The following is a 21,618-nucleotide window of genomic DNA, read 5'->3' as shown; positions in this document are numbered from 1 at the left end:
GTATTTTTAAATATGCAAGCTCCGAGTTGAAGATGGACTCGTGATTCTTAGAATTTCAAGTCACTTTCTCCCCCATTCCCTCTCCTCAAAAAAGTGCTGATGTTTTTTTTTAGTAATTTATTTCTCTACTTGAAAAAACAGTATAGCATAGTAGATAGAGTGCTAAATTTGGATCCAGGAAGACCTGAGTTCAAATCCCACCTTTGACACTTAATGGATGTATGGCTCTAGGCCAGTCTTTTAACCTCTGAGTGCCTCAAACCACTCTCTAAGACTCTCTAAATCATAGGTGGGATGCGATCTGATTTTGGTGTAGGCATTTGCACACTGGGAGTTCCTTATTCTGACAAAGTCGCAGACATCTAGCCAATTTGCGTATTTCTTTTCTAAAATCTCCAAATCACTGTTTTAGCCAAACCTTTGGTGCACGTTTTCTATGCTCATAGCAAGTGAAAGTTTTCCATTTTTTTCAGGCTCTTCTCGGGGACCCAGCCCTCTGACAATGGGAGCTCAGGACACCCTCCCTGTGGCAGCAGCATTCACAGAAACGGTCAATGCCTATTTCAAAGGAGCAGACCCCAGCAAGTAAGCCCTAGCCGTAACCCAACCCTGACCTACCTAGAAGCCAGTGAGGAACCTGGTTCCCCTAAGCCAAGTCTGGTCAGGAGAATTGCATATCCCTTTTTTTTCAACCACAGATGTTTATGTCACCCCTGACACTCAGCTCCAAAAAAAATCTAATTAGCCAAATAATAAGTGACTTAGCTGGTAAAGGTAAGGCAATTTCATGCTGAACAAAAACATTGTTACTAAAACCAAAAGCATTTCATTTTACATATGTGGAAATCATAGAATTATAGGTTTAGCGGCAGAAAGAACTATTGAGTCCAACTCATTTTACAGGTGAGGAAACTGAGGCTGAGATGGGTTTCATGACTTGCCCAAGGTGGCACAGCTGGTACATATTCCTAACTCAGGGTCCACCGCTCCACCTATTCCTCCACACACTGCCTGTTGTTGTAGAACCCAACATACTGCTAAAAGGACCTGGGAGCGGAGAAGCAACAACTAGCATTAAAGCGAACAGGAGATTGATTTGGATGCTCGCTCAGACTCTCAGAGTTCTCGAGCTCCATGCAAGTAGCCTCCCATCGTTGATAAGTGTGTGTGTTTGGAAAACATCCCTTTGAAAGGGAAGACTCTGTGATTCTGGGTGGGATATCTCCCAACAGACGCACCAGATAGAACCATTGGCCTCCCTGTTTTACAGATCATTTGATGCCCGTGTTCTGTACATATGCACAATTAAACAAAGTACATAATCTGCATTGGCACATCTGTCTCCTAAGATTTTGATCTCATTATCTCAAATGCCATCTAATCCAACTGGTATCTAAATAAGAATCTTCTCAACCTCAAGCCCAACAAGCCCCCATCCAGTGTCTACCTGAAGATCTCTAAGGAAGGAAAACTACCACCTCTCAAGCGGCCCATGACACTTTGGGACAGTTGTAATGGTTAGAAAGTTGGGGTGTTTGTTTCCTGACATCTAAAGTAAATCTGCCCCTTTGCAACTAAAGAACATGAAAGGAAACTGAGAGGTCATCTAATCTTACCACTTCATTTTCCAGAACAGTAAACTGAGGCTCACAGACGTTAAGTGCCTTCACAACATTGCACAAGAAATAAATGGCAAAGTAGGGGTTCTAACTATAAAATGGGACCATTTATAAAGCAATTAACACAGTGCCTGGCACATAGTAGGTACTGTATAAATGTTTGCTCCCTTCTCCCCCAACTAAAGTCCTGCAATTCCAAATTCAGTGTTCTTTCTACAGCACCACCCTACTTCTTAGTTCTTGAGGCTGATGACTTTGTTGCAGCTCTGCTTCACTTAAACCTAATTCACTAGAAAGTCAAGATAGCATCCTCATGATGTCCTTGGTCCTCAGAACAAGAACGAAGGACAAGTTCTGGCCTCTAGGGAAAAGCAAATGAACTCTAATCCCTCTCCCCGGTGATTTCCCTTCAAATGCTTGAAGAGAGCAATCAAAATCCCCACCCCCACCCCCCAGCCCAAGTCATCTCATCTCCAGGTCAGACACCTCCAGTTCTCTTAAGGAGCAAGGAAAGCATTAACAATAAGTTGGTAAAGTGAACCAGCACCAAACCCAACATGTTGTCCAAAGGGGCTGCTTTCTTCCCTGAATTTGTTTCTCCTTTCATCAGGAATGTGATGCTGTGCTCAGCATCACCAAACGTATTTGTTTTCAGAATAGTGTGGGATTAATTTGCGATGCAATTAAAAATTCTAGCAGGAAAAATATACTGCCAAGTCAGCCTAGGTTACAGCTGTGGAGTTAATGTAATCCTAGCCAGTGAATTTGCCTGGCAAACAAGTAAGGGTGGGGGGAGGGGAAGGGAGATGCAGTTTTGTTTTTAATTGTTAAACTTGTTTATTCCTACTCTCTCCCACTCCCCCACCCCATCCCCACCCCACACACACTCTGAAAACATCCTTGTCTTCATTGATTTAGTGGGGAGCCAGACATTTATTTGTAGAACCTAAGTCTGTTTGGAGGTAGCTAGGTGGCACAATGAATAGAATCCTGGGCCTGGGGTAAGGAAGACTTTGAGTTCAAATCCAGCCTCAGCCCCTTACTAGCTGTATGACCCTGAGCAAATCAGCCTTGTTTGCTTCAGTTTCCTCTTCTGTAAAATGAGCAGGAGAAGGAAATGGGAAGCCAACCAAGTATCTTACCAGGAAAGCCCCAAATAGGGTCACGAAGACTAAAACAACTGACCAACATTTGTTGTTCTGTTTGAATTGTACTGATTATGTATAGTTACAATTCAGATGGGTAGGTGGTGTTGTATGACGCATGACAAACGTTCTTCTTTCTTCTGAAGCCTTGAATGTCTAAAGTCTGGCTTCAGTTTTAAGGTTCCACTGAGCAACCAGCATGAATGATGCTTTCAATTTTAGAACCTAATTTACACAGATTATCTACAAATGCCAAACTTCTACATACAATATCTATATCTCACCCCAGGTCTGAAGAGGTACCTGAGAAAAAATGTTTGCTTTCTAGCCCACTGACCTCACTCTTTAATCTTCAAAGCCTGGCGGCAGCTTGAGATATATAAATATGCAGGTGTCGATAAAATGAAAAGCCACCATCCTCCGTCAGCTCCCACATTTGAACTTCCTGGAATAGCAATGAGCTTTGAGCTTCACTTTCATCCATGTTCTATATGTGGATATTCAGCCTCTGAGAACTCATTTGAACCAAAAAGTTTTAGACCTGTCCAAGTTGCAAAAAAGCCAGTTTAGGTTTGATATCAGGAAAACATTTCCTAAAAACGAGAGCTGTCCCCAAATGTAATGAGCAGCCTCAGGAGGCAGGGTGCTCTCCCTCACTGGGAATCCACAGGCAAAGGCTGCGAATTTGTTGGAGATCACACAATCACAGCATTTTCAATTTGATTAGGATTTTAATAGAATCGATCGATAGCCTCCTCAATGGCCACTACATCCAACTCATCCCCAAAAGACGATCCTTACTCCAATAGACAGACTAACTGACAGCAATGGCAAAGTAGACACATTTTTCTTTTTCCTCTACCAGCTCTCTTAAGCAGCAAAGAACTCTTCTTCCTCCAATCAGCTCCCCCAAACCAAAGTTTTCTCCTCTAATCAGCTCAGCTCCCAACAGCAGGTGCAGAGCTCAGATCACCAGGGAGCCAAGCTCTCTTCTCAGCTCTCCATTGGACTGCTTCTCTATGAGCCATCCTCCCAGCTGGGCTGAGCTGAGATTGTCTGTCTTCAAGCAGCAGGGGGACGTCTCAGGGCTTTCCTTCATACTCTTGTTTCTTCAGTCTTTTCTGTTTCTGCCTCCATACTGCTGATTCAGAGGAAGAAGTTATAAAACAGAGTTTCCTTGTATGAAGCAACTCACCTCTATCTTAGGGTGAGAAACCGGCATTCAGATTTTTGTCAGACACATCACAAACAGGCACTATCTATACTGCTGTCCCACATTCACCAAAAAGTTGGAGTTATCAGGGTTTCCCAGCTATCAACTTCAAAGCATACACATACACACACACACACACACACACACACACACACACACATATTCACACACACACATTTATACACATATGTGTGTTAGTTGTTGGAAAATAACATATTTAGTTCATTTTTGCCTCCAGTATGTCTTCTTCCTCCGAGGGTCTGCTTTCTCTGGTCCTCTCAAAATTCTTGGTTTCTCCACAAGTGCTTTTCTCCAAGTGGTTATTTCTTGAGATTTGCTCAAGTTTCAGCTCCTTTTTACCAAGAAAATTGTCTAAACCTACAAGTCACATATCTATGTGACTTGGGGAAAGTAACTTTCCCGTCAGCAGTAAAATGAGAAGGGTGGATAAGATCCTCCTAACTCTGCCAAATTCACCTAGCCAACAAGTGACTAATGGAGGATTCAAACCCAGGTCCTCTGACTCAGTCCATTGCCCTTCCTCTTATACCATACTGTCCCCTTAAAAGGCAACATATATATGTTTAAGTGACTTTCAGCATAGCCCTAGAGGGTGTGGGGGAGGGAAGGAGCAGGATGCAGAATGGTGCTAGAAGTGCCCTCTCCTTCCTTGGGGCTTCTTGCTAACCCAAGAAAAGAGCAAATCTTTATTAAATGTTTGATTACATTCATCTCCTGCACCAGAATCATTCTGACATTATTTCTATCCAACCACAGCACACTAAATCAACATGGCATATGGGTCAGGCCAAATGAAGGAACTGGTGGATGCCTGATCCCAGGGGAAGAACTGATTGCAGACAGAGCTGCTGTGATCCTTCCCTTCTTTCTTGGCTCACTTGCTGTAGCCTGGATGCCCAGACAAATCAGGGAAACATGACACAGATGCTGGGATCCTTCCCTTCTTTCCTGGCTAACTTGTTATAGCCTGGATGCCCAGACAAAGCAGCAAGACATGTTCTGAATCATTGCCCTTTTCGGCGTCTTGACCAGCCTCCTTCTACTTCAATGACCATGTCCTCAGTTGGGTTCTCGGTACTGAAGGTAAAGGAAGAATTAGCAGGCAGCGTGGCAGTGGAGGAGCCTTGGGAAGTGCTCTATGCCAACTTTGAACGCTGCATAAATGCCAGTTCTTATGGTTGTCATCAATAGCGCCATGCTGGGGACTGAAGTCAAGAGGTTCATTTTCCAATTTTGGCAGCTCTCCTGTGGTACTTGAACGTTTGCCAAGCACTAATTTACATACATTGTCTCAGTTGAGCCCCGAAACAACTGAGAGAAATCTCTGCTACATATTGTCACCCACATTTTACAGATAGGGAAACTGGGACAAAACTGAAGTGACTTACCTAATATCACACAACTAGTAAGTATCGGAGGCAGAATTTGAACACATGTCCCCCAGACTCCAGCTCCACCAACACTCTAACTGCTATGACATGCTGCCTCCTGTGGTTGCCATGTGGCATTACACCAGCCCTTTCTACTTTACTAGCTGTGTGACCCTGGGCAAGTCACTTCACCCTGTTTGCCTCAGTTTCCTCATCTGTAAAATGAGTTGGAGAAGGAAATGGCAAATCACTCAAATATCTTTGCCAAGAAAACCTCAAATGGGATTGTGGAGAGTCAGACACCCCCGAAAAATGATTGAAGCTTTGCCAAATCCATTTAGTTAGGGGGAAAAACCCTATATGGATCCTGGCCAAGCTAAGATACATTTTCCTATAGGATCCCAGCTGTAAAAGGCCATGGAATCATCGCAGAGTAATTATTCACTCAGTTCTCAAGAAAGATGAGTTATCTTCCCATCTTGATTACCTTTAGGGCAGGACAAATACCCTAAATGTGTGAATGTTAACTTGTAGAGGTTATTGCGTGGGCTGCTTCTGTGGGCCAATCTTTCAGTCAAAAACTAGCCAAGGAACTGAGAGGCAGCCTCAGATAGTGGATTCAACAAAACCTGAGTTCAAATCCCATCCCCGACTCATATGGGCAGGTTGTTTAACCTTTCGATGCCGCAGGGAACATTTAAAAGGTTTGAAGTTGGGGATCACTTGCCCAGCTGCACTGGCAGAAGGAGATTCCTAATTGGGGACCTCTCTCCCTTGGTGAAATTAGAAACATGGAAATTCCCTGAAAAATAAAAACTTTTTAAGCTCATTAAAGGAGGAAAACAAAATGAGTTATTAGACTAAACTGGAAAGTCAGCACAATCAATTAATATAGTAGACATTTATTAGGTGCCTACCAACAGACTAAGGCCCTTGATGCCTACTGGGCATTGATAAACTAGAGACTGTCTTTTCCAAATTGAACCAAAGATTGTCCAAAGGAAATCAACCAGGAGGGCAAAGGGCCTTGAAGCCATGACATATGAGGAGCAGCTGAAGGGGGATCTGGCATGTCTTTATCCTGGAGAAGAGAGAACTCAGGACAGGACGTGACATGGACTATTTGAAGAGCTATGTGTGAAGGAGAGGTTGTATTGGGGCACTTTGGCCCCAGAGGACAGAGCCAGGAGCCACGCGTCAAAGTTGGAAGGAAGCTAGTTTAGGATCCATGTCCATCCAGAAAACCAGCCTAGCAAGGGGAGCTGCCCCTGGAGGGGTGGATGCTCCTTCTCAGAGGCTTTCAAGGGAATACTAAAGGAGCACTTGAGGGGACATTATCGCGGGGACTCCTTTGCTATATGGGGTTGGACTGGACACTCTCAAATTCTGTAATTCTGAGATGAAAAGACATTACTGCTGTCTTCAAGTAAAGGAAGGGGCTGTCATGTGAGAGAAGAATAGCCATGTGGTGCTTGGCCACAGAAGCAGCACCAACGGGCAGACTTTCTTGCTGTTAGATAAAAAAACCAAAAGCTCATCCTAACGCTTAGAGGTGAAAGGGGCTTCCCTGGGAAGCAGTGGTTTCCCTCCCACTGGAGGTCTAGAAAACCATCTGGTGGGTACATGGTAAAATGACTCCTGCTGAGATACAACTGGCTGCCTCAGGAGCCCTTTGTAGCTCTGAGAATCTGCGATTGTGAGCCAGATAAGAAACAGAGGCATCAGCCCACCCACCCACTACTCCCCACTCCCAGGTCTGCCTTTCGCTCCAGGGTCTCTGACTTGGCTCTCCCTCTTCCAGTCCTCTCTCTGTGTTTGCCCTCCCAGGTGTATAGTGAAGATCACCGGAGAGATGGTGCTGTCATTCCCCGCAGGCATCACCAGACACTTTGCCAACAACCCCTCCCCAGCCACCCTGACCTTCCGAGTGGTGAATTTCAACAGATTAGAACACGTCCTGCCAAACCCCCAACTTCTCTGCTGGTAAATACCGTTTTCTACAAGCTCTTCAGAGATTGGGGTGGGTGGAGGGTTATTGCTTGGTAGCTAAATGGGGAATGAACTGTTGATCAGAGTGTCATCTGACACAAGGTGCTTTCAGATAAAGGGGAAATATTTAGCAGCATGCAAACGCAGTGTGTGCGTGTGCGTGTGCATGCGTGCCTGTGTGTGTGTGTGTGTGTGTTTAAACAGCTTGCTTTCTCCTGGTAAGCTGAAAAAGCGTTCTAGAAACAAATGAATAAGCACTCTATGTAAATTGTACTTACCCACAAACAGAAAAGTGACTATTGGAAATGGTGTTAGATGTGATATTTTTCCAGTGCAGTTCAAATTCTTGGTATCAAATCACAGATTTAGAGATGAAAGGGACCTTAGAGGTCACCTGGGGCAACATCCTTATTTTACAGAGAAGGAAACTGAGGCACCAAACTGGCCAATGACATTTCTAAAGACACAGGTAGTAAGTGAAAGTGCTATGACTGAAAGGGATTGGGTGAGTCTATTTAACAAACAAAATGTATTAAAACCTGATAATATCCATTAAGTGCACTGCGGGGGCGGGGGGGGGGGGGGGGGGGGGAGGGGAAGGGGAGTAGGGGGAAGGGATAACCATAAGACACTCTCCCTGCCCTCATCCATCTTCCAGTCCAGTAGAGATAATGCAAATAGTTTCTTTTGTTATTAAAATAGAAGATTTTTGGTATAGTTGATAAGTAGACTGGAGGGGGCAGAGAGAGAGAGAGAGAGAGAGAGAGAGAGAGAGAGAGAGAAGGAGAAAGAGAGAGAGAGAGAGAGAGAGAGAGAGAGAGAGAGAGAGAGAGAGAGAGAGAGAGAGAGAGAGAGAGAGAGAGAGAGAGAGAGAGAACATTTATTAAGTAATTATTTAGCCAAGGACGAAATCCAAAATTTCCAGGAAAGTCAACCTTAAAATCAGGAAAATGTGGATTCAAGTTTCGCCTCTAACAAATACTGGCAGTGTGACCCAGAACAAGCCATTTAAACTCTCACTGCCCTAGTCCAGGGTGTCAAACTCCAATAGAAATGGGGCCACTAACTCACACAATACAAAATGATCCCCGTGAGGAGCATATTGACTTAGAAAACCACATTTATTTTGTTAAGCATTTCCCAATTACATTTTAATCTGGTTCCTGAGGCACTTAGGGGTGTTCTGTGCCAATGGGCACAAGCTTTTGACGTCTCTATTCAACCCTCTCCCTCTGGCTATTAAGGTACAGAGCAGGTGCCAATTTGGATTGCTAGAAGGAGTCTCCTTATCTAAGAGTTCCCCATGTCAATGGAATCACTGGTCCAGTTCCTATCCCTAAGCAGAGACATAACTAGGGCAGGGCAGTTGGTGCTTGTCCTAGGGCACCAAATTTAGAGAGTACTTGTACTCTCAGCATTTATTCTCCCTCAGCCCCAGAATAATTAGTTGAACTAGGACATGAGCAGATGCTATGTTTCCTCTACTCCATAGTTACACCTTCCCCAAGCTTTCTTGGTCTCTGAGGCTGGGGTTCTCTGGCTTTTCCCTATAGGATGGTGTTCCAAGGGTTTTTCCTGTCACGTGGTCTTGTATCCCAAAAATCTCCTACACACACACACACACACACACACACACACACACACACGCATACACACACGCACACATGCACACACATGCACATATGCACACACACGCACACATGCACACACATACACACACACACACACCTGCATTTCACTTACTAAGAAGATTCCAGAGATTCTTTCCTGCTTTTGCCTGAGGCTTGAATTTCTGCTCCTTTCCCCAGGTGCCAGAATTACTTGTTAGGGCTCTGTAATAACATAATTTAATCCAGACTTTAAGGGTATATGATTTTAGTCAATGTAGGCACACCCCCAGCACAGGTTGTACCCCAATCTTTTCCCTGGGAGATGTTCTTCACAAGTTAGTGTGGCTCATCCATGAGCTTGTGGCTTTAGGGATCAGCTTCTTGCAAATTATTTAGGCGAGTCTTCAAGAGGAAGGCCTCTTAGAGACCACATTCGGTGGGCATAACATCCAAAATCTGCAATATCATTGGGTGGCATCTCAGACATGATGTTGGCAGCATGGTGAGAGAGTAGTGTGGCAAAGCACTTCTCATGTTGGACTGAGTCAGGAAGACCTGCCACACACACTTACTAGCTGGGTGACCTGAGACTCACCTATGAAATAAGGGTGTTGGACTAAAGTCTCTCCAAGCTCTAGAGGAATGATCCCACAATTCTTAGTGTCCCTCCCATGACACCTTGGATGAGTCATCATCAAGCCCCAACCTAAGGACCTCCAGTGAAGGAGAATCCATTAGAGCCCAAGGCAGCCTTTTCTGCTTTGAGAGAGCTCTAAATGTCAGCAAGTTTGTCCTGCCTCTGAACCCAAGGTTCCCTCTGTACAGTTGGCTAAAGAAAGTTGCCACTCAATAAGCTGATGATGTAAAAGGAGAGATAATAAAAGTACTTCAGAGAACAAAGGATTATCAATAACAACCAATCTGTAAACATTTATGAAGCACCTTCTATGTGCCAGGCACTATGCTCAGCACTAGGGATACAAAGAGTCCAAAGACAGTCCCTGCCTTCAAGGAAGGAGTTTACAATCTAATGTAAAGCTCAAGCACTTCAGAGGTACTTGTGTGGAGATAAATCATTTTCAAAGCATCCTCAAATTAAATTTGATCCTCCAAGGACCTAGACTAGACAACATTGTTTTTGCTTTGTTTGAGCTATTATGTTTGAAAATCATAAAAACTGCATTACTTTAAAAAATATATTATAATCGTTACTTTGTCTGATTTAGACCAGCCTGCCCGCTGCGAAATCCAAATTTTACTTTATCTTTTATTCAGCATTGTATGTAGATGCATTTAGTGAAATTTTACTGTGCATATATGTATGTATTTCAGAATGTTTCTGGCAATCATAATGATGAGCATGATGGCAGTGGTACAGATTTCTGTAGCACTAACATTTGCAAAATGCTTTACAATTCCATCTATTTTCCCACTTGGTCATCACAAAACCCTAGGTGGTAGGTGTTACTGTTGTCCCATTTAAAGATAAGGAATCTGAATTGTAGAGAAGTAAAGGGCCTTACTCAAGGTCATACCGCTAGGAAATGTACAAGGTAGAATTCGAACCCAGTTCTCCCTGGCTGCCAGTGCTATTCTCTAATCAATAAGCCCTGTTGCCTCTTCTATTCATATCCATTCTTGCTGTGGACATAAGTGTGTAATAATGGCATGTATGTGGATTCTTATGGAGTACTCATGTTATAGGAAGATATGGCTGACCATAATAATCTTACAGTTTTGGGATGATGGAGTGGTGATGATATATTCACCTTATTTTTATCTTGTTTTATTTTTATTCTATATTTTATTATTTTTTATATTTTTATTCATCTGGTGCCCAAGGAAATAGTTAAAGAAATAGTGTTTCAGATGGGTGACTAGGTTCTATTGTGCCCCACACTATTTTTGTGACCCTGGGCACATCTCCTGATCTCGCTGGGACCCAGTGTCCTCATCTGGAAAATGAGAGACTTGGAAAAAATACATTCAAAGCTCTTCCAGCTCTAAAGGTGTGATTCTAGAATGATCCCAGGGTGCTTAGTCAATGGATAGACTCTGAATGTGAAACCAAGGTTACCCAGAGCCTCAAGCTGACCCTTGGACAGCTGACAACCCCAAGCGCGTATGCTCTGCTGTGGTTCTTAACCATTCTTGTATCTTCCTCTCTTCCACACTTTCAAGTGAAATGACACAACACTGCAGAATCCAAATGGGCTGAAGAGAGTTACTATTTACTACAGTTACTATTTACTATAGAGTTACTATTTATTGTAGAGTTATTATTTGCTATGGAGTTAGTATTTACTATGGAGTTACTATTTACTATGGAGTTACTATTTACTATGGAGTTACTATTTATTGTAGAGTTATTATTTACTATGGAGTTACTATTTACTACAGTTACTATTTACTATAGAGTTACTATTTATTGTAGAGTTATTATTTACTATAGAGTTACTAGGTACTATAGAGTTAGTATTGTCCTTCTCTTCTTTGGAGAACATGGTGCAGCAGAGAGAGGGCTGAAAGGGCAGAAGGGCTGGGTTCCATCATGCTCATAAATTTGTTTTCTTGTTCTCCAGTGTAAGGCTTTACACCAATCCTATTCCTGACACTCATTAGCTATATGACTACAATACCCGCAGTCTTTAACTCATAGAATGATAACGGGTCTCACATAATGCATGCATGCTAACTTTAGAGTGCTATAGAAATATCTGTTGGTACTGTGATTATTATTACTAAATTAACAAAAATGTAAATTTTGGGAAATAATTTTTTTCCAGAAGAGCAGGGATCAGTCAAGACAAATTTTTGACAAGGTAACAAGAGAATTTAGTTTCTCCTGCTCCAATAAAGCTCTGTTGGTATGATTCAAAGATTTAGTTTTAATTACAACTTCTTATTATGATAATCAGGTTTAGTAAGTCTATTGGTCAACCCCAGAAACCTTTGTCCTTATGGGACTGACCTCGTTATTCCATTCAGCCAACATATATTAAGCACCTACTACATATAGATACAGAGACAATAAAACAATCCTGCCTTCAAGTTTACACTCTAACGGAGGGATGCAAAATGTCTCCACATGAGGGCAAATAAGGTATATCCTGAGTGACACAGAATTATGTCGAGTGCTAGAACGTGAGCGATTGGGAGGAATCCAGGAAGGCCATGCAGGAGGCACCTAAACTGGACTTTGAAAGAAGAACAGGGTTTTAAGGGGCAGATGTGAGTGAGGAACACATTGTAGGCATGGAGGAACACCTGTGAAAACTGGATGTAGGGGAGGGATGTAGGCTTATATGGGGACCAGCTCGTCAGCCAGTTTGAGCATTTGGGAAGGTAGATGCAAATTTGACTGTAGAGAGTCTAAAAACCATTCATTTGCTCAGAATCCATAGAATCACAGACCTAGACAGCAGCTCAGAGCTCTGGCCTGATCCCCATTTTACAGATGGGAAAAAATTTCCAGAAATAAGTAGAAAAGTCAAAGACAAAAGGTTGCTGAATATGTATGTGGGCACTTGCATATGTGCATGGGTTTCTCTGTATGTATATGTGTACATGTATGTGATGCTTTGATTCTGCATAACTAGAAACTCAAACTTTTCTCATTCTTTCAATAGCGATGATGCACAGTGTGATGCCAACACCAAGGAATTCTGGGTAAACATGCCAAATCTGATGACTCACCTAAAGAAAGTGTCTGAGCAAAAACCACAGGCAACGTATTATAATGTGGACATGCTCAAATATCAGGTAAGATACGATTGTCAGCGTAAACATAACTTTTTCAAATTGCCAACTCATACCTGTCTAAAAGCACAGAATTTTAAGCGAAATGACCCCTCTCTTCCTCAATGTCTGATCCAAGAAACAAAACATGTGGTAGCCTCTCAGAACTGGAAGGGGTCTCAGAGGTTGTCTCAGCCAACTTCTCTCAACAGCATGCCTGTAAATGGTTGCCCAGGCTCTGGTTGAAGACCTCTGCCCATGCCCCTCAAAGCATTCCAATTTGGGGTCATTCTCATTGTTAGAAGGGTTTTCCCTCTGATTTCAAGACCCTATTTGCTTCTTTGCAGCATCTCATTGCTCCTGGTTCAATCCTAAAGGTTCAAGCAGGACAAGGCTAGTCTCTCTTCCATGTGACAGCCATTCAAACACTAGAAGGTAGTAGCCGTGACTCCCCTCCACCTGGTCTTCTTTTCTCCAGCGTATACCTCCCCACACCCTCCAGAGGATCTTCAGATGCCTTGCACTCAAGGCCCTTCACTGTCCTGTGTTCCTCCAGACATGCTCCAGTTTATCCACATGTCCCTTAAATGTTGGTGCCCAGAACTGAACACAAGATTCCAGATATGATCTGAGCAGCGCAGATTGTGGGGTGTCGGTCATCTCCCTAAATCCGTCAGTGTAACCAAAGATCACATTAACTTTTTTTTGCTAAATAATAATAATGACTAACATTTAAATATACTTTAATGTCAACAAAACATTTTACAAAAATAATTTGATCCTAACAACAACCCTGGGAAGTCAGTTTTCTTATTATCCCCATTTTACAGATATAAAACTGAAGCTCAGAGAATTTAGAATCACATAGCTAGTAAGCAAACTGAGTCAGGATTTGAGCTCAAATCTTCCAAATGCCAAGGCTGACATTCTACCCACTGCCTTTCTGAATCACATACTTTTATTGTTGAGTTTTGATAAAATTCAATAGGGGAAAAATACAGTCTTATACCTAGATTTAAAAAAAATACATTTCCTAAGTACAGTAGAAAAGAAGTATGGTGTAGAAAGAGAGCTCTGAGCTTCATTGGACTAAGCGGTGGGATATGGAAGCCACAGAGTCTCATGTAATTGATCTTGGGTAGCAGGAAGCGAGGCAAGAACATAATAGTCTGCCTCGGTCAGACCTCATCTGAAATATTATGTTCAGTTCTCAGAGCCACAATTTAAATAGAGTATTGATAAGCTGGGCAGCATCCAGAGGAGGGCAACTAGAATGATGAAGTGTCTTGAGCCCATGTCATAGGAAGAAGGAACCTAGAAGGTGTATGCCAGTGAACAGAAGACTGGGGAAGGAAGGGGGCAATGGCCCAGACAAGAGAAGCCTGGGGAGACACCATAGCTGGCTTCAAGTATTTGAAGGGTTGTTATGTGGAAGAGAGATGAGATTTGTTCTGCTGGGCACCAGAGGATAGAGCCAGAAGCAATGTGTGGAAGGTTCAAATGGAAAACTTGGGCTCAGTGTGAGGAAAAGCTTCCAAACAGTTAGATCTGTTCCAAAGTGGAATGGGATGCTTTGAGAGGTAGTGAGTTCCCCATCCTTGGAGGTCTTCAAACAGGCTGAATGACCACTTGTCTAGTAGGTTATAGCAAGAATTTCTTGCAGGTATAACCTGAACTCGGTAGTCACTGAGTTTCCTGCCTTCTCCAGATCTCTGGTCCTATGAAAACATACTGACCCAGTGACTTTACTCCAGGGACTTTTTTCTAAACAAAATCATGTTCCAAAATCCTGGAATCTGTGAATTTCTCCTGAGCAGCTCCTTGCAATTTGGAGGGTGCCAAGGAATAAGGAATGTCCGTGAAAGAAACGTTCATCCTCTTGTTCCTGATTTGTTTTATTTTGGGGCCAGGTATCTGCACAGGGCATTCAGTCCACTCCGCTGAACTTGGCAGTGAATTGGAGGTGTGAGCCAGCCAGCACTGACCTACGCATCGACTACAAGTACAACACAGACGCAATGACCACCCCAGTCGCCCTCAACAACGTCCAGTTTCTGGTCCCCATTGATGGCGGAGTCACCAAACTTCAAGCGGTGCTGCCCCCTGCTGTTTGGTAGGGAAGGACCAAGTCCTATAGAAGCTTTCTGCAGTCCATTTGTTCTGCCAAGGGTTTTCTGCCTTCCCTCTGTGCTAAGAGATGACAGTGGGACAGGAAAGAAAATCACCTCTTTGTGCTAGAAAGTCTAGGACACTGAAATCTAGAATCTGGCTGGGAATCAGACTCCAATTTCCCCATGTGATTGTGAAAAGCAGAACATAGCTAGACCTTTTTAAGAATTTTTGCATCTACCTTAGTTTCATTCTCCTGAATCAGGCAATATGTTGACTCTAACTTTCCAGCGTCCAACGCCAACACAGGTGCTTTGTCCAGAATTATTGCCAAGACAGGAAGGCAATATGATGTGGTGGAGGTGAGGGGAGAGGGGTATCGTCTGAGAAGGCCTGTGAGTCATTCCCCACCCTAGAAGACCTGCCTCTAACACATACTGTCTATGAGAGCCTCTCAAAGCCCTAGGCAATGCTCTGATACTCCAAGTTTTAGCACAAATACCAGTGTGCATTGGTAGGGGGTAATGTCATCAATGAGAATGCCTTATTCCGATGAAATCATAGATCTAGTCTAGTCTTTTTTTAACAAAAATATCATGAAATAGTAGGAGAGAAAATGGCACCTGGCACACAGTTGATGCTTAATAAATGGCTATCAATTTATAATATGTTGAACTTCAAGTCAGGAAAATGTGTGTTCAGATTCTGACCCTTACTGGCTGTTTGACCCTGTGGAAGTCCTGTAATCCCTTTGTGCCTCATGCAGCTCAGCTGGGGATTTGTTTCCCTGAACTTCCTGAAGGCTGTGATAATAGCACAGATAGCTCCTCCTCGAGCTAGAAAAGCTTTAGGTACTGGCCCAGGGCTGGATACTGTGTTGGTTAGCCAAGCACCATGTTGGCTAATTTCTGAAAGACTCAACACCAGATTGGACACAGAATAGTGAACTGGTGATCAACAGCAATGCTGGAAGACCACCTACCAAGGCAGGTTGTGACCTGCATTGATGGTCAGGGGTGCCTGATTTGCATGTTAGAGGAAAAGAGGGGCTCCCTAAGGTAGAGGAGGGAGTGGATTCCAGACCAGAGCAAAGGAATAGAAATAGAAAAGGAGTGAGAAATAGCAAGAAAGCCAGTTTGGTTGAATCGAAGATTACAGAAAGGGGAATGAGGTCCATTGAGGCTAGAAAGAAGGTAGATTGGGGCCAGGTTTAGAAGGGCTTTAAAATCTAAATGGAGGAGTTTCTTTTTTCTAGACGCAACGGGAAGCCACTGGTATTGATTGAACAGGGATGTCACATGGTGAGATCTGTGCTTAGGAAGAACGATTATTAGTCATGTGTAGAATGGATGAAGGAAGAGAGATTTGGGTAGGGAGACCAATTATTAGGAGTCTGTTTGAATAAACTAGATGAGAGGTGATAAGGACTAGAACTAAGTTAGTGGCTATGAGAATAGAGGGATGGGTCAGAGGACAAGGAAGAATTGGCAAGATTTGGCAACAGATTGGATGAGAGAGGAAAGGGGCTAAAGTAATGCCAAGCTGACCAAGAAGTATCTGTAACAGAAGTAGGGGAATTCAGAAGAAGGGAGGGTTTAGGCTAAAACAATGAGTTCAGTATTAAATTGCTGCATGTTAGATTTCTTCTAGATTAAATGTACTGAAGCGTAGAGTACATCAAAATAGTTACCCATCTTATTTTAAGGAATGCTGAACAGCAAAGAATACTGTGGAAGATTCCTGACATCTCTCAAAAATCAGAAAATGGAGGTAATTCTCTTGTTTATTCAGTAATATCAATAACACATTTGAAAATATTTGAGGTTTGCAACCCACTTTACACCCATGAATGCCTTTGACCCTCACAGCTTTGGGAAGTAGATACTTTGTTCATCTCCATTTTACAAATAAAGAAACCAAGGCTCAGAGAATTTAAGTAACATGGTCAGAGTCGAACTGGATAAGAGATGTTCACCAGTGAGACTCTTGTCTGTGTCATCCCGTAAATCTGACACAAGGCAGGGGCACTTGAAGAACCCGGGGCTCTCCTTACTTTCCCTCAACATAGTATAGATGCCAATGGTTCATGTGGGCTGTCCATACATTAAAAAGCTCTGGCTCCAGAATGTGAGGATCCAAGTCAAAATTCCACCTCTGATACTAGCTGTGTGACTAGACTTCCTTAGGCCTCAGTTTCCTCATCTGTAAAATCACCTCTGAAGTCCCTACCAGTTCTAGTCCTATGGTCCTGTGATCTCTTTCTCCAGCCTGTGATCTGTCCATCTTCTCTGACAACCATAGGGAGTTACTTGCACAGATTTGGATACCATCCCATACCTCCTCTTCTCCTCTCCCTCCAAAAAAAACTGAAATAACTTTTTTTAATAGTCAATTATTACCCAAAGATATCTATCACCAGATATAAAAAGGTCTTACCTTCTGGTGATCTATATTAGCGAATATCTTGCTTATCTTTTGGCTTATTTCCCTAAAGGATTATGCTAATCCCAGACAACCCTTCTTACCCCTCCCCTGCCCTCCATCTTCTCCCCTACCCCCACACCCAATAAGAGACAATCTTCTAGGCAGAAAAGAACTTTTAGGCTAACACGTGTCTCTCCCATGTTTGGATACCTGCACACTCCTGGGTCATTTTGATATTTTTAATTTTTCTTCTGACTTAAATCTGCCAGTGGCAAGAAAGAAAAAAAAAAACCTGTTCTGAAATAGCCTACATGCCCTAAATTCTGCAGTGCGACTTTTGTGCGTCATGCATGCCCCCACCTAGCGGCTAGGAATCTTTCATAATAAATGCTATTCATCATTGAATATAACTGAAATATACCATTTTCCCAACAAGTCAAGCCTTGCACTTTAACTGCCAAGTCCAACTTTAAGATTTATTATCCTGTCAGTTTAATCATTATATTATTGCTTTCCTCTGCTAATAGGCTGTTATTTTTCTTTTGGAGGGGTGGGTTCTTTGCTGGCAAGATTCCAGTTATCCGAAGGCCCTAGCAAACCTTCTCCATTGGTCGTGCAGTTTACCAGTGAGGGGAGCACCCTTTCTGGCTGTGACATCGAGCTGGTGGGAGCAGGGTACCGGTTTTCGCTCATTAAAAAAAGGTTCGCAGCAGGTAAGTGCAGAGGGTGGTTTTGAAGGCAGTGGGCCTGCCCATGTTGCCCTCCCTTCCTCTCACTAGAGGTAGTGGGCAAAGACATGACTCTAGAGCCAGACAATCTGGCTTTGGATCCTACCTCCAGAGTCTGCTACCTGAATAACCTCGGGCAAATAAGTCCTTTATCTTCCCAAAGTCTGTTTCCTTAATCGTGATGAGAGTATTGGACTAGATTGCTGCTCAGGGCCATTTCTAGCTCTAGACCCCAGATCTTATCCTCTTAGGGAGATAATTAGTCAATAAGCATTTATTAAGCACCGACTGTGTGCCAGGTCCTATACAGAGACAAAAATGAAACAGTTCCTGCCCTCCAGGACTTTACATTCTACGGGAGTGTGGGCAGAGTAGGAGGTAGCAGAACACAGATAATTCAACAAACTTTTGTTAAAGGTCTATTATTTGCCAGTAGCTAGGCTAGGCACTGGGCATACAAAGAGGGAGGAAGGGAATAAGCGTTTACACTCTCCCAAGTGCTTCTTACAATTATTGTCTCATTTGAGCCTGGTGACAACCCTTGGGAAAGAGAGATTATTATCCCCATTTTACAGATGAGGAAACTGGGGCAAGCAGAGGTTAAGGGACTTATGCGGGGTCACATAGTAAGTGTCTGAGATTGTATTTGAACTCAGTTCTTCCTGGCTCCAGGTCCAGCCCTCTGCCAAGAAGAGAAGCCTCTTTGAAACACAGTCCCTGCTTTCAAAGAACTTATATTCTAATGGGAATGTGGGTCAAGGGAGAGAATGTTCACTTGTGCATTATCTCCCCCATTAGACTGTGAGCTCCTTGAGAGAAAGGATCATGGTGGGGGGAGGGGATCATTTTTTGGTTTTGCCTTTCTTTATAACCCCAGCACTTACCACAGTCCACCAACATATAGTAGATGCTTAATAAATGCTTGTTGACCCAAACCTAAGTTGTAACAACCTCTAATTCATTCCAGGATATCTAAATTTACAGGGCACTGGAAGCCCATCTTGTACTCTTGTACAGTATATACAAACAAGTGAGCATATCAGTAAGTGGGCAGGAATAATTGGTTTCAGATAGGAAGCTGCCAATGGGGTACTTCCTGCTCCCTGCTGAGTACTTCCAGGTGAGTCCCTCCTAAGCCTAAGCACCACTGCCCCTCACGCAGTGACCTACCACCAGGAGCTTCATACAACCTCAAGATCTCAATCCCTGGAGGCCAGTATCCTGGGTCTCTGCCTCATGTATCATGGGATGGTATTCCAGAGGCTTTCCTTCAATGGGATAGTGTTTCCCAAGTCCCTAGCACCCCGAGTGAATTTCTCTTTAGAAGTTGAATTGAGGACATCTCTTGGACACTAAATTTCCTAGTTTTGGCTAATCCTTGGTTTGAGAGAGACCCATAGCAAGTAGAACAGTTATTCTAAAGAACTGAACCCTCAATCAACTATGTGATAGCATATTGAGAGAAGAAAAGCTTCCACACAATTACATTCATGTCTAACCACATATAGTGAGAAGGAGCAGGGACAAGGACAGCTCTGTGATCATCTAGAAGCCACTATGTCTGCGTCCCGTCTCACACTCTCTCTTCAGACAGACTGATGGTTGGTAACCTCTCCTCACGATCTTCTGTTTTTCAGGCAAATACCTGGCAGATAACTAATAGAACCTTATGCAAGCATATGGAGAACCCAAATCACGGAGGACTGTCGAACATGGAACAGGTTTTTGTTTTGGGGTTTTAATGAAAACAAAGTAAAACCTGCCCTGGGGACATTTCTGCTGGAAGTGTCCTTTACTTTCAGCAACTTTTCTCCCTCCGTGGACAACACCGTGTTGAGAGCAGTCCCACAGTATTTACTTCTAGGTGTAACATTGTTAATGGTTTTAAAATGTAATTATTGTATTTGTAAATTGTACTCATTCCCGTAAGACTGTATTTCAGGCGGTTAGACAAACTTGAGTTTTAGCATTTGACCATTCACGAAATGGGTGTAATTTAAACTATGGTATATAAATTTACTAGCAGTCCTGTTGATTGGCACAAGGCTTACAGACATAGATTGCATTTTGTCAATATATAAAGTTTAAATACAATATTGGTAGCGGCTTTCAAAGGGGGTGCCTCATGCAAAGAAGGATTCACACCTTTCCTTTTTTCCTCCAGTCCTTACTATGTCTTATTCTATAGTGTGAAATTAAGAGTTCTACCTTCCAACATTTAGTGGGGTTCAATTTAAAAATATTTCAGTAATTCTAAGGTTACAACGTATTTAAAGAAGGCAAGATGTACCACTTTTTAACCGCTTTTTTTTCAAACTGCAAATTTCCTAAAAATGCACGCCATGTAAACAGGGCCTCTTATTTTTATAATATGTATAAAGGGGATATTTAAAGTTAAAATTATGAAACTATGATTGAGATTCCAGAGGATGCTGGGATCTGGGTCATTTCCCTACATTCACCACCCCTCCCCCAAGCTGGGCAGATATAGAGGTTCCTGAAGAACCAGGCAGTTTTATTGTGATTTTAAGAGGATGAGAATTTCTTGAGATCTTGATTAAGAATTGCTACCTGATTGTGGGCGTAACTGTTTCTGCAACTCTGCAGGCTGAACTGACCTGCATCGTCTGTCTTCTTCCCCTACGTGGAGGCTGCCGGTCTTTGAGTGAGTTCTGAAGTCCCCTGCATCCATCTGATTGGAGAATGTTGATTCACATCTCGAAAGTCTTTTGGGGAATGGGGGAAACCAACTTAGGCTGTATGGCTAAAGTTCTCTGAAATAAATGTCCTCTCCGATGAACAAAATGTTCTTTAAAAATCTGAATTACTGTAAACTAGAAACACCGGCCATTCCTTTGGAACCAATAAGATGGGTGCGATCTGCAGTTCCTATCATTGACCTCCATTGCCATGAGGCAGAAGGGAGGCAATGCAGTCCTCTAGCCTTGACCAGCAAAATGCAGGTTCCTATAGGAGAAATACTTCTTGGCATGCACTCCTTAGGAGCTATTGTCCAGTCTTTCTATGGAAGCAACTGCCCCTCAACCCCTTGGCACACCATACAGTTAGCATTTAGATACTTTTTGGAGAGGTGAGGGGATCTGTACGTGTTGGTTCATTGGTGAAGGCTATTCCCTGTGCGGAGATTCCCTTCACTGATACAACGTCTCAGAAATTCATCATTTTTAGGCTTTACCTGGGGCACTGAGAGTTTAAGGCCATGGTCGTACAGCTAATATATGTTGAAGGCAGGACTTAAATGAAAATCATCCTGACTCTAAGGCCAGCCTTCTATCAATAGATTATACTGCCTCTCTTGGATACACACGTACATATATACCTGTATGTATGTATGTGTATATGTGTGTATGTACATGTATTATGTAGGTATGCATACATACATGTATATGTATCTATACATGCATAATTTTAACCAGATGTGATTTCATCAGTATAACAAACAACCAGTAAGGAATCTGTACCTGCTCTGACATTTCCCATCTGAAAGAGTTGCCTAGGACACTGAGAAGTTAAGGGTCTTCCCCAGGGTCACACAGCCAGGATAAGTCAGGGGGCCTGAACCCAGGTCTTTCAGAATCTGAGGCCTGTCCTCTATCCAGCATACTTGTCTTAGATGTATTGTCCTCATCCC

The 21,618-nt window shown here is 42.9% G+C and overlaps 1 protein-coding gene across 1 annotated transcript in view; it reads left to right on the top strand.

Moving 5' to 3' along the window:
- Positions 1 to 21,312, top strand: part of SGIP1 (SH3GL interacting endocytic adaptor 1) — a 225,944-nt gene extending 204,632 nt beyond the window's left edge. Inside the window, exons 20-26 of the mRNA XM_036756154.1 lie at positions 474 to 585; positions 7,196 to 7,351; positions 12,597 to 12,729; positions 14,616 to 14,818; positions 16,520 to 16,584; positions 17,787 to 17,951; positions 19,604 to 21,312. Of these exons, the coding sequence (XP_036612049.1) occupies positions 474 to 585; positions 7,196 to 7,351; positions 12,597 to 12,729; positions 14,616 to 14,818; positions 16,520 to 16,584; positions 17,787 to 17,951; positions 19,604 to 19,626 (857 nt within the window). The 3' untranslated portion in view covers positions 19,627 to 21,312. The remainder of the gene's footprint in view (positions 1 to 473; positions 586 to 7,195; positions 7,352 to 12,596; positions 12,730 to 14,615; positions 14,819 to 16,519; positions 16,585 to 17,786; positions 17,952 to 19,603) is intronic.
- Positions 21,313 to 21,618: the final 306 nt, after the last annotated feature.

Source organism: Trichosurus vulpecula, chromosome 4 (genome assembly GCF_011100635.1).
Source record: "Trichosurus vulpecula isolate mTriVul1 chromosome 4, mTriVul1.pri, whole genome shotgun sequence".
In the NCBI taxonomy this organism is placed as follows: domain Eukaryota; kingdom Metazoa; phylum Chordata; class Mammalia; order Diprotodontia; family Phalangeridae; genus Trichosurus; species Trichosurus vulpecula.
This window is presented reverse-complemented; position numbering and strand designations above follow the sequence as displayed.